General features: G+C 41.0%; 1 protein-coding gene across 1 annotated transcript; it reads left to right on the top strand.

Annotated features, from left to right (window-relative positions):
- Positions 1-725: 725 nt before the first annotated feature.
- On the top strand, positions 726-12,545 carry ppef2a (protein phosphatase with EF-hand domain 2a; the record flags this gene model as incomplete). The annotated part of the gene is made up of 16 exons (XM_080035632.1): positions 726-780; positions 1,411-1,538; positions 2,039-2,093; positions 2,191-2,366; positions 3,047-3,161; positions 3,262-3,308; positions 3,679-3,845; positions 3,931-3,967; positions 4,440-4,589; positions 4,673-4,972; positions 7,727-7,912; positions 8,274-8,416; positions 10,149-10,261; positions 11,161-11,327; positions 11,425-11,512; positions 12,292-12,545. 16 exons carry the CDS (start codon positions 726-728, stop codon positions 12,543-12,545), a joined length of 2,181 nt encoding a protein of 726 aa, XP_079891758.1.
- Between the last annotated feature and the right edge of the window lie 365 nt (positions 12,546-12,910).

The raw sequence follows: 12,910 nt of genomic DNA on the forward strand, positions 1-12,910 counted from the left end.
GACAGAAAATTAAATCTCAAAGGCTAAGTCACATGTGCCTTGTAGTCCTGATATGTGCTGTAATAAGCAAGGTTTTTTTTTATCAGAAAACCTTTTCTGATTGAACTTGGTTCTCCTGCTAAATATCTTCACAGGTGACGAAGATGCCACCCATCTGTTCCTTTAACTAGGTCAAAATCAGCTATGCAAAAAAGGACAGTTACATGTAAACACAGTCTGTGGAAATCTAAGAAATTAAGATTTAAAAGCCCAGTCCTTATTTTGACTTTGTACAATGTTATCAGTAAATCGGACATCTTTTGTTTACATAAAACAACATGAGGACATTTAGAAAATCCTGGTTTCCTTGTTTTGAATTTTCCATTTAATCATAATAACTTCAGAGGTGTGAAGATAACTCAAGATAGATTTCTTTATTTAAGCCTTCGTGGAAGTCAGACAAACACAGCCCTCGGCTGCAGGATTGAGGCCAAAGAAAGACCTTAGGAGTGAACCAGCAGGTAACGAGATTAGAAAAGTCCCACGGCCCCCGGCTTGAGAACTGCAGAATGAAGCGCTTTCCCAGTGGCCAAGACTGTAGATGAAGAATTACAAAAATGGGTTTGTATATAAGCGACTCTCAGCCTGAAAATGCATGGACAGATTGTCATTTGTGACTCCTAAAAGTCATATATTGTTTTAGAGCTGATGTGATGATTATATGGTGCTCCAAAACAGGATCAGTCATGGGATGTGGCGTCTCCAAATCTAACCATTTCCACAAAACCCATGGGAAAAAAGGTAACTATGATTCAAACCTTCTTTCAGCCAGGAACAGTTTCGACTGTTTGGCTGGTTTCTACCAACTTCAGGTTAAAATAAATACACATCATCACCACTCACTGTGAATCTGATTGTCTTTTCCCTCTTTTTTTGCCATGCTACATCCAGCCGTAACAAGTAAGCCACACCTGTCGTTTAGTGGTCTATTTGTTGTTGTTGTTTGCCACACATATTGTAGCTTTGGTGAGATTGATCTGATGTGGAAAAAGTTAGTGTCCGACTCAAGCAGACTTATATATAACTCGGGTAGAACTAAAGGTGGAGCTAATTTGAATGACTTTCAAACCATGTCATTTCTTAACCTATAATAAAATACATCATAATAAACGTGTTTACATTTTGTTTTAATACACTGAATCGGCAAAGAAACGTAAGTTATCTAATAAATGGCTTAGAGTTAAAAGTACAATACAGTATTTGCCTCAGAATTGTAAAGGAGAAGAGGTACAAAAGCTGCATAAACATGGAAATACTCCAGTAAAGCGCACACTAGAGCAGCCTCAATGTATTTAGTTACTTTCTACCTCTGCCTATGTCCTCTGTGCTGTGTGACATATTTTCCGCTCATCTGTTGTGTCTGTATTTCAGCCTTGAGAGCTGCCGTCCTGATCCAGCGATGGTACCGTCAGTATGTGGCCCGCCTGGAGATGAGGCGCAGATACACCTGGCACATCTTCCAGTCTGTTGAATACTCTGGAGAACAGGCTCAGATAAAGGTAGGGACAACTAATGCCAGACACAATCCAGCGCACTCCTGTGTGTAGGGAAGGGTCCATATGTGAAAAAAAACATTCACCTCATGCTGATCGTGGTGAATTTCCATTATTGGGATCATAATGATTAATTCCATATGACTGTCTTTTTTAACGCTGTCTTGTTTGCTAACATACGATATTATATGATTGATTTTTTTTTCAATTGAGGGGTACTGCATCTTTCCATTCACACCATTGCTGAAGGCTTGGCCCCAACAAAAAAATTGCTTGATTGTTTTTCACCAAAAAAGACATGCCCTATATTTGATGCAATATAAAACTAAATGTAAGGTCAAGTGATCCAATAAGGTTTAAGAAAATGTTGATGATTATTGGGATAATATTGTGAATTGCTTAACTTTAGCAAGAATAATTGTGACATGGAATTTTCCTATTGTCTCATTCCTACGTCTATGTAGTTGTCTGTAATGGCTCAACTCTCATGTCTCCTCCCTGTGCAGCTTCACAACTTCCTCTGCTACCTCATGGACAATTTCACACCAGCAAGCAACGAGCGTAAGATTTTAAACATTTTAAAGCAAAACATTTTCTTTTTCTCTCCTCCCTTTCCTGCGTGATTTTGAAACTGCCTCTTGAAATCTTTTCCTTCCAGGGAATTTGATTTCTCACATCTTCCGAGATAATGAGGTGTGCAGGGACCCGGAGTGGGAGAGATACTTCTGCTACAAGAACATTGAGGTGCCGGAGCTTTACTCTGGACCTCACCTCATCTTCCCCCTGACAATGGACCAGGCCATCGGGCTGGTGGATGCCTTCAGGAACAAGAAAGTAGGCGCACACCACAGCTTTACTGTCCAGTCTCTTTAAAAAAAAAAACGTTAGTTGTTTTCAGATTCAGTGGTTTTTGTGTAGATAAAGATAAAGTAAAGCAGAGAAAATTAGCTGTGTTGTGTGACTGATAAATAGGAACTGGAAGTGCCCTCTAAGGGGAATTCCCCTTCTTGAGGGAATCCTGGCACTATGTCCAACTATAGGCAATGACGTAGGTCAGGACGGCAGGATGACGCACATCATTCAGTGGCATCCTAATGAGATTGAGAATTCAGTTTTTGACCTAGAGAGAATACGCCGACCTTTGTCCATCCATGAAGCCATTAACTATGTTCTGTTAATGTTCCAATACCCCTTTCCCTTAAATCATGCATTATTGAAAGAATATATTCTACTTTTTGTTTGTTTTTCAAACACCAACGCTGCAAAAATGTGGAACTTGTTTTAAAGCTCATTTAGTTTCACAATTTAGTTTTAATGACATTTTCCTAGTTTTTAACATTGGTCTAGTATATTATCAATTGATTTTTCCTTTCACATCCACTTATACCACTCTATTTATAAATTGAGAATTTCATCACCTCCATTTTTGTAACTTCACTACAATGTGACCCCATCATGGTGTATTTGCTTTTGTGCCTGAAACCTTCTCCCTAAACGAGTCTTTCTCCCAGTAGCAGCTGCACTCGCGCTACCTCCTCCAGCTCCTCCTGGAGACCTGGAAACAGATCCGGATGTTGCCAAACATTAACCGCATCTCCACCTGCCACAGCAAAGAAATCACCATCTGTGGTATGCAGAAAAGGAATCGTTTTCTAAATACAATTTAAAAATCAATTCCCGACAGAAATAAACTTTTGATGGATTTCAACTTATATTCTCTTCATTGCAGGTGATTTGCACGGACAACTGGAAGACCTGCTGCTGATCTTCTACAAGGTCTGAACCTCACCTTCAAATTCCACGATTCGTTTGCTGTAACAGGTCATTTATAATCATCGGAGGAAAATTTATTTGTTTCATAAACATTTAAAAGTTCCTCGTGTGAGGTATATAAGGACAACTGACCGATACAAAAAATAGTTGAGTCATTACCTGTATGTGTTGATCAACAGATTGAGTTGTTGGTTGTAACTTGCTTCACTTTTCTAACTTTAGTAGCTTTACAAACCCATTAGTGTAAACCTATTAGTGAATGAGCCCTCATAGTTGTTTCCCTCTCTGTGTCATGGCAGGTATTTTGTTTACAATGAGATTACAGAATAACCCTTTAATGCGGCTTTATTTTTTGCTGTTGTTTACTCTGCAGAATGGCATGCCGTCCTTGGAGAAGCCCTATTTGTTTAACGGAGACTTTGTGGACCGAGGGAAAGACTCAATCGAGATCCTCATCATCATGTTTTCATTCCTGCTGGTCTACCCGGGTGAAGTCTACCTCAACAGAGGAAACCATGAGGACCATATAGTCAATCTGCGGTAAAACCACTTCTGAGCCATACTCTTTTTACTCTACTTGTTGCCCAAGTCCATCGGAAATAATGTGTTTCTCTGGCTGTTGTAGGTACGGCTTCACAAAGGAGGTGTTGACTAAATACAAGGTGAGTTTACCTCATGTGAACCTGAATCCCTACAAGCCTCAACGTCCCTGCTTGTCAAACTAGCCAGCACAACCTCATTGTGTCCTAATCCCGACTATCTTTGGAGCGCCTACACATTCCTTATAAAGCATTTCATTGACCAGCCTCCCTCCCAAAACATCGCCGGTCACTCCATACGCACAGCTAAGAGGATCTGACCTGCTGACTCAGTGTCATCTTAAAGCAGTTAACATAAGTTCATAGTGTGTTGTCCATTAACACATTCATGTCCACAGTGGAATTTTACAATTGCCTTCATAGGACTTGCTGATATAGGAACTAATCCACTGACATTTTTTTTATAAAATAACAAACAATTAGAAAAAAGCCATGGAGTCTTGATCTAGGATGGCAAAAAAAGAGAACAATTTGCCATAAAACTTTAGAAAGAGAAGAAGAGCAAGTAGTGATGAAGAAGGTGCTTTCTCCCCAGATGCACGGCAAACGCATCCTGAAGCTGCTGCAGAAGATCTTCAGCTGGTTGCCGTTAGCGACGACCATCGACCATAAGGTGCTGGTGCTCCACGGAGGTATCTCAGACACCACGGACCTCGGCCTCCTGGCCAGAGTGGACAGACATCATGTGAGTGCTTCACCACACGTCAAGTTACACAGGTTGTTCTGATTCAACACCGTTGTTTGAATTGATTTCTTGTTTCCCCTCAGTATGTTTCGGCGCTGCGGCCTCCAAAGAACAGACCGAAAAGCGTGGCGGAGATGTCCATTGACTCGGACGTGAGCCGCGATTTATTTCACAATAAGCGTCGGAACTCCGTCACGTATCCCAAAAGCCTCGTCAGCAGAGACAGCTTCCAGAACCGCTCGCTGCAGGACTTCAGCAAGATCAAAGGGGAGGACGAGCTGGACACACAGTCCGTATGCAGCCCGAGGAGAGACAGAGCAGAGAAGGGCTGCGCAGATTCTGTGTCACTGGAGTCTATCAACTGCGAGGAGGAGTGGAAACAGGTGAGAGTGTTTGCTCGGGAAAACTTTGAGATAGATTTTCCATCCCAGCCAACTGATCACTGTTTTGTCACTGATTTTAAGTTTGTATCACTCAATCTTTTCCATCATCCTAACAACCTGAATCTGAAATATAAGTGCTTGACATGCACCGTGATGCTTTTAGTTTCCTTCAGTTACATTCTCACCGAAACTTTCTAATTAAACAAGATTACTTTGACAAAACAAGTGACTCAAGGTCCACTTACTATTTTTTTTCTCCCACAGCTGTCATAGCATAGCTGCCACAAAGGGAGACCACGGCTGTTTCTAGAGTAGACTACAATGGATAAGATAAAACTTTATAATTTAAGATTTCTTGTATCACCAGTTTTAAGATATTTAAATTAGAGCACAATCTTTATGCGTCTGCAACTCTTCTACTTATTTTATATGTCCAATAATCAATTGGTCTATAAAACCTCAGGAAATTGTAAAAAAAATAAATAAAAGAGTCCATCAAGATTTTTCTTTTAGTTGCCATAATTCTCACATTTATTGTTTTGTCCAAACCCCAAAGATATTCAATTAAATGGCAAACGACCCTCACATTTGACAAGCATAAATATGCTTTTTGGGGAAAATCTTGCTTTTAGAAATGTCTTTACAGTTGGAAAAAAAAATAATCTAAATAGTTGCAGGTTAATTTTTGGTTGATCAATCAAAATCTTAAAGGTGTCGTACAGTAATTTGCATTAAGTTTTACTCATTAAAACATACATCCTTGAGCTCTAACAAACAAGCATGTATTTCCTTAATAAAATGAAGCATTGATTATGTGCATGTTTACTTGGTATGATTCTTCTTCTTCCCTGCCTTTGCTTGGACACGTCATTAAGCAGTGAGGGTCATCACTTGTCATTGTTACTTCTCTGTGGGCGGGTTTGTTTGTTTGTTTCCAGGCATGAGATATTTCAATTAGTCAATTAGTGACTGTTACGCAGGTAAACAAGTTTATTTTGATCACCTGTTCATGTGGACTAAGTCCGCCCCGAGTCAAAGTCTGATATAGGCCCATGCATCGCTCTCCTCAGATGAGCTGCTGGGGGAGAGCGGCTGAGTGGGCTTTAACACGCTGTAATCCACCACGTCATTAATCCCTCTGCCATGAGTTCCATCTGCTTTTCAAACAGACCGTCGCCACCTTAAGCCCAGGCTGTGCCAGGCCACTCCAGTCAATGGCCTGATTTGGCTCTGGTACCTGTTACTTGTTCGGGTTCAGACACACTCCATAAGATTTAACATGGTAGACAATGTATGAATTCAACCACTGAAAACTGGAGTAAAAGCATAATAACTTACATTGCTAGACATTATTTTATTGATAAAAATGGTTCATTTGAGCTTTAAATTCAGAATTACAGAAATTGAATTCCAGTGTGAAATCAACCACAGAACATACTTTCGTTAGTGCCAGTAACAAATCAGTTTAAAGCAATGCTCGCAGCTCTGTGAGGCACAGTGGTCATTTGAGCTAAATGCTATAATGCATTATGTTTCCAATGGTCATCACCATCATAGCAGGTTAGCATGCTGCTAGTACTTAACACATAAACCAAGTGCAGCTGAGGCTGAAAAGAAATAAGATAGCCTAGGTCAGGGGTGGCCAACCAGTCAGAGACAAAAGAGCCACATTTTTTACTGTGTAACTGCAAAGAGCCACATCGTACACACGGGTACACATGAACATCCCCCCATCCCTTCCTCATACACACACACGCACACGCACACACACACACACACACACACACACACACACACACACACGCGCACACACACACACACACACACACACACACACACACACACACAGACCTCTGCTCAGTCAGATTTACAGTAAATGTCACAACCAAAATGATAATGCAGTAACGGCCTTAACTATGTTTCACCCGTTTCAGTTGAATTTTGTATTATTATTATTTTTTTAAATAAATAATGCTTGTGCATGCTACCAGGCCCAGGGGCACAAGGGCTCAAGGGGGCCCTAAGCTAAGGTACTGATAACTTTACATGTCTTATAGTCAAAGAGCTCAGTCACTCATGTCAATAAAAGGTTCCAAAAAAGGAATAGCCTAAATATAAGGAAATAAATCATCATGGGCCCCTCAACTAGTAGGGGAGAAATACAAAAGCAATTGTAAAGCAACAGAATTATTAGCTCTGTATTAGGGGCTTCATGAGGGGCCTCTAAGGCCCCCACACATACAGGAATAAACTTTCTATGTGTAAATTCTATACTGTTCATAAAAAGTAGCTATCCACCCTTTATCTGTTGAAATGGGTCTCTCCATCATATAACATGGGTCTGCAGACCAATCTACTGTTTTTGCAGTTGCAGAGTAAAGGATGCTGCCTGCTTAAGAAAAATCTGAAAAATAATGTTCCTTCTGCAGCTCAAGATTTGATTTAGCCTCTAAATTTTCCTCTCTAAGTGCATCAGATTGATGCATTTTACTTTAAAACGGTACACATTTTCTTCCAGGGTGCAATGCCCCCTTACCCCCCAACAAGGACCAGGGTCCCTCCCACAGTGTCCCAAAATCATCTGGGAAACACTGACTTCCTTAACAAGTTTTTTGCCAATAATTTTGTTTTAATTTCACTGTCCCGAAAAGCTTTTCAGTTCAATTATTTTCATTGTCATTGTTTTGTATTTCGTCTTCTATAATCCTTAGAGTTTAAATATTTAACGTGTAATCTCTGCTGTCATTCCCCCAGATCCTTGACCTTCTATGGAGTGACCCGATGAGCAAGGATGGCTGTGTTCCCAACGAGGTGCGGGGTGGAGGCTGCTACTGGGGCCCTGACGTCACAGAGGACTTCCTGAACAAACACAATCTCCAGCTCCTGATCCGCTCCCACGAGTGCAAACAGGAGGGCTATGAGTTCTGCCACAACCGTAAAGTGAGCTCAGACTCTGATGGCCCACAGAGGCTGAAGCCAAAACTTAATCTCTGGAGAACGCTTGTTGTCAAACTCGTTTTTTTGTCATAAGCAGCGAATATCTCTTCATGATCCGTTACCTCTACGTCCTGTGTGTGCGCTGCAAAAAAATCCAGCATGGGGCCCCCTTTGTTTACATACCCCTTGTTTACATACCAGTTTACAGAACCTAGGCTGCATTAACATCAGATGTTTTTTAAGTGCACAGACAGTACGGACCTTTAACCAGCTGTAGCATGTAGGTCACTGACATGCTGCAGGTTTGTTGACGAAATGCTGTTAAATCCACTTCAACATGAACCCTTTCTTTGGTTTCCCTCAGGTCCTCACTCTGTTCTCTGCCTCTAACTACTACGATGTGGGAAGCAACAGGGGGGCTTATGTGAAGCTGGGTCCAGACCTTGTGCCTTATGTGATTCAGTACCAGGCCAACAGCATGACCAGAAAGCTCACTGTGAGACAGAGGTACAAGACACCACCAGGAAATGTTCATCCCGATAATGTGATTCGTTCTAACAGTGCGGCAACAACTGGATTATTGGTGCAATTCATTCCAGTTAATTACTGTATTTAGTCTATGAAATGCCTGTTACCCCTGTCTACACCACAGAAACACTAATTTTTTATCTGTGCAGCTGTCTCTACCGGCTCCATGAGGCTCCACTTCAGCTGTGTCACGCGGGCGTGAAAGCGACCTAAAAAAAATTTTATGCTTCAAATAATTTTTTGGGACGATAGACCCGTCATGCCTAAGCAATTCATTGTTTCATACCTTTTTGAAATTTTCACTGCACAGTAAGCTGGGATGCTGCTTTGTTGCTGGATGGTTTGAAATGCGCAGACAAGAGGGAAGCGTTACAGTCACTATAGTGTTGCGCTTCAACCCAAGTGCGACGCTCGTGGTGAAGACCCCAACATTTGCGATGTACAATCACAAAAATCGAGAAAACTCCTGGAATCTTAAGAATAGCTTAAGGCAAAAGTTTAACATTTTCCACTTTCTTACCGAGTTAGATGGAAGATTGTTCTAACTGTCATATCTGTAGGCTAAGCTCTGTAAAAAAAAGTAGCAATACCTAGGCCTAAAAGAACCTTTTAAATCTCATTTATTCAAACACTTTATACCTTGTTAGTTTACCCAGAGCCGGCCAGAGGCATAAGCGAACTAAGCGGTTGCTTGGGGCCCCCGACCGCCAAGGGGGCCCCCTCCAAATCTTTTTATTTTTATTTTCTATTTTTTTAAGTTTGTGGGTTTGATATCGACATCATATTATGCAAATGTAAGTCATCATACAAAAAAGCAATACAATGTTTTGGTCTAGATAATTAATAGCCTAATAATTGAATCAGTTTATCTGGGAGATAATCCGAAATTAACTCATGTTCACGTCCTAGCACAGTGTGTATTGAGTTTATTTAAAAACATTTGGAAATGGGGCTGCCCTCAGTTGCCCATGCACTGTGTATAGTCTATAGCCTATTTCAGCCTCGTCTGTAAAAAAAAGAAAGCTGGACAACAGATTTCTTCTGCTTCGTTCCTCTCACTGCATTTAAATCCATTCATTATTTTACAGAGAAATATGTCCAGTAAAAGAAAAAGAGCTCCAAGCCCATCCCAGTGGACCCTCCATAATATTTTATTTCAAATTAATATTTTTATGGAAAACCCATGTGCCTTTCTTCAATAGCTTCTAATTAATCAGTGTCTCCAAATTATTTGTTCCAACAAAATTTCTCAGATTTAGCCTCTTAATTTTTCTCTCAAAGTGCACCAGATTCATGCATTTCACTTTAAAAACTTAAAAACTTATCTCCCGGGGGGGCAGACCCCCAGACCCCACTAGGAGGGTCGGGATCTCAGCTGTCATATATTTTCACCCATCTGGACATTGGATGCACTAGCAGAAAACACTGGGTGTGGGATAACATTTAACAGTGGGCAATAATTTGGGCAGAGCTACGATTGGAGAGGGGCCCCCTGATCATATTCCGCTTAGGGCCCTGAGTTTACCTTCGGACAGAGCCACTCTTTATGTGGCTAAGCTAACTGCGCTAATGTACACACATGAGAGTGATATCTACTTTCTCATGTAGCACTCCGGAAAAAAGTAATTAAGTTGTCTAATGTGTAACACCATGCTGATCTCCACATTGTTATACCTTTAAAATAGACAATAATCAGTTTTATTTGTTACAGTGTTCGGCAAACAGAGGGCTCGGCCATCAAAGTCCTGCGGGAGCAGCTGTTTTCGCACAAATCTGACCTCATCTGTGCCTTCAAAAAGTTTGACAGCGAGAACACAGGTTTGTGTAGTGTCATTTTCATGAACCAATTCAGTCTGGTGTTGCTTTATTTGACTACAGAAGATCTCTTGTGTAATTCACCTTCATAGCTACCAAAGGTTAACGTCTCCACTAGGGAGAAATGTGAGCTCATGCTTTTGTGTTTTTAATCCCAGTTGAGAAACAAGAACCTGTCAATTCTACAACATTCAAAAGTTTCACAGAAACTTCAGCTGAAACCTTTGTTCTATTTAGATTGAAGATTAACTTTAAATGTGGGAACTCTCCTTGTTTCTCAGTTACATAACAAGTGAATAAGATTTTTTTTCTTCTTCTTACGCTACATAATTAAATTTTACTTTTTGAAAAGTATTGGAGAAAAAAACACAGTGCATATTAAGATCATGTAAAATAAGAAAATTAAACTTCTTCATTTTCTCACAGAGATTTAAAAATCTTATAAATCAGATGTATAATTTTTTTTAATGTACAAATAAGCATCCCTTAATTCTGGTACATATACAGGATCCTGACAAGACTGAGTGGGACATTTTAAGGTTGTAAAAAAAACTTTGCAGCCATTGTGTCTTCGACCCTGTTTTTAAATGAGCTCAAACATATTTTGGGAATATAATATATGTGCTGTTATTTGATGATATTCATAATATGTATTATATTTATCAAGTCAAGATCTTTATTTGTCATATGCAAAGCAATTACAGTAAGGCCGTTGTCTGCTCCTTCCAACAAAGCTCTACAGAAGTAAAAATGACATTAAAGAATGCATAATATTATTATACTGTATAAAGAAAATACTGACCTGTTCATTTGTTACTTAAGATGCGTTTGGAGCTGATTTTTGGAGTCATTCATAAACCTGAAGTGTGTGGGGAAGCCATGTGGTTAAATGTCCTTCTCCGTCCCAGGTTTTGTGTCTGTGAACGACTGGGCCTGTGCGGTGGAGGGGGTGATGTCTCTGGGTCTGCCGTGGAGGGTGATGCGCTCTCAGCTGGTCAAGTGCAAGACCAACGACAGCATGATCGACTACAACGAGTGGTTCCACGAGCTCGCCATCAAAGGATCCAGTGCGGATGTAAGGATTTAAGCTTTCTTTTATGTATCATTTTCTTCATTAAAGCTCTCCGTCAGAACTTGTTTTAACCTGGTTCTACTCATTTCCTCTGTTGCAGCACATTGACCAGAGTCTGCTGGAGACGTTGTACCGCCACCAAGCCACCTTGGAGACCATCTTCAGAATCGTAGACTTAGACAACTCAGGTGAAAACAAACCACATGTTAACTGTGGACATCTGCTCACACATCATAGAGAAAACATATAGCGATAATTAGGCTGAACACATAGTCAACCTCCTTGCCAAATTAAAAATAGAAACACAAGGAATCATCTTTTTTTTTATAGAGACATGAATTAAACAGGGCACACTCAAAGTATCTTGTGGCTCTATTTTGTTGACATATTATGTAATTATCTGAAAATAGGAAAATTGCAGAAGCAAACAACTTCTAACAAGACTTCCAAAACATGAAAGTTTGAGACCAGATATCAATGAAATATCTAAATAGTGATGCACGACTCATGAAGCTTATGAGGTTTAAACAATCAGATACAGAATAAACCATCCATGCAGTTAATAACTTGTTACTTGTTAATACAGTTCAACAAGTTCCTGACTCACAGAGATCATTTAACGAGATACAGTGTGTTATGGCCGGATAAAGAGGTCTCCTGAGCTCATCCCCCGTTAATCCACCTGTCCACAGAAGGGGCTGCGGCAGGTTGCTGGGTTCTGAATCCTCCCGTTAGGACGAGGATTAGCCCACTGACCTATTGCTCTGTCCATCCCACCCAGACACACAGTGACACTCATTAGTACAATTTATTTTTTTACTTTTTTGGCAATTTATGCTTTATTTAATAAAGCATAAATTGGGGAAATTGCACTTTGAATTGTCTGTGTATGACATGTGCTATATAAATAACCTTGCCTTGCCTTTTTACTGCATCTCTAATCTGGCACCGTTGCCCTTTCCCCCAGGCTTCATCACCATGAAGGACTTTGTGCAGACCTGGAGGCTGCTGAGCTCCTTCCTGAAGCTGGAGATCACAGACCAGGCCATCGCCGACCTGGCCATAGACATCGACCAGAATAATGACGGCAGCATCGACATCGAGGAGTTCATGGAGGCCTTCCGCCTCACGGACAAGAAGAGCCGGCTGGAGCGCGGCCGCAGCATGTTCATGGGCACGGCCACTGACCTCACCAAGCTGGAGGGAGACCCCAACATTTAAACACAGAGAGAGAGAGAGAGAGAGAGAGAGAGAGAGAGTGGGAGTGGGAGGGAGCAAGGCCTCAAAAACAGAGCGCGACCTCAGTTCACACTGTCCTCGCCCGGCAGGGCGGAGGGGAGGGAGATACGGCCAACGCAAGCCGCTTTAATGACGCACGTTAAAGACGTGGGATGCTGCTGAGCCACGGCCGTGTGGATCACAGCAGATTAGAAAGAGGTTAGAGTTCAGGGCAGTTGACAGCCATCTTCGTTTCATATTTTGAAGCTGAGGAAGTGCAGGTGAAGCACAAGAGCACCAACAAGAACGTTGTCTCTTTAATGATGTTAGAAGAGTAAAAAAGCTGCAAACAATAAGGGCAACATGTT

The sequence above is a fragment of the Ammodytes marinus genome (genome assembly GCF_949987685.1).
Source record: "Ammodytes marinus genome assembly, chromosome: 2".
NCBI lineage: Eukaryota > Metazoa > Chordata > Actinopteri > Uranoscopiformes > Ammodytidae > Ammodytes > Ammodytes marinus.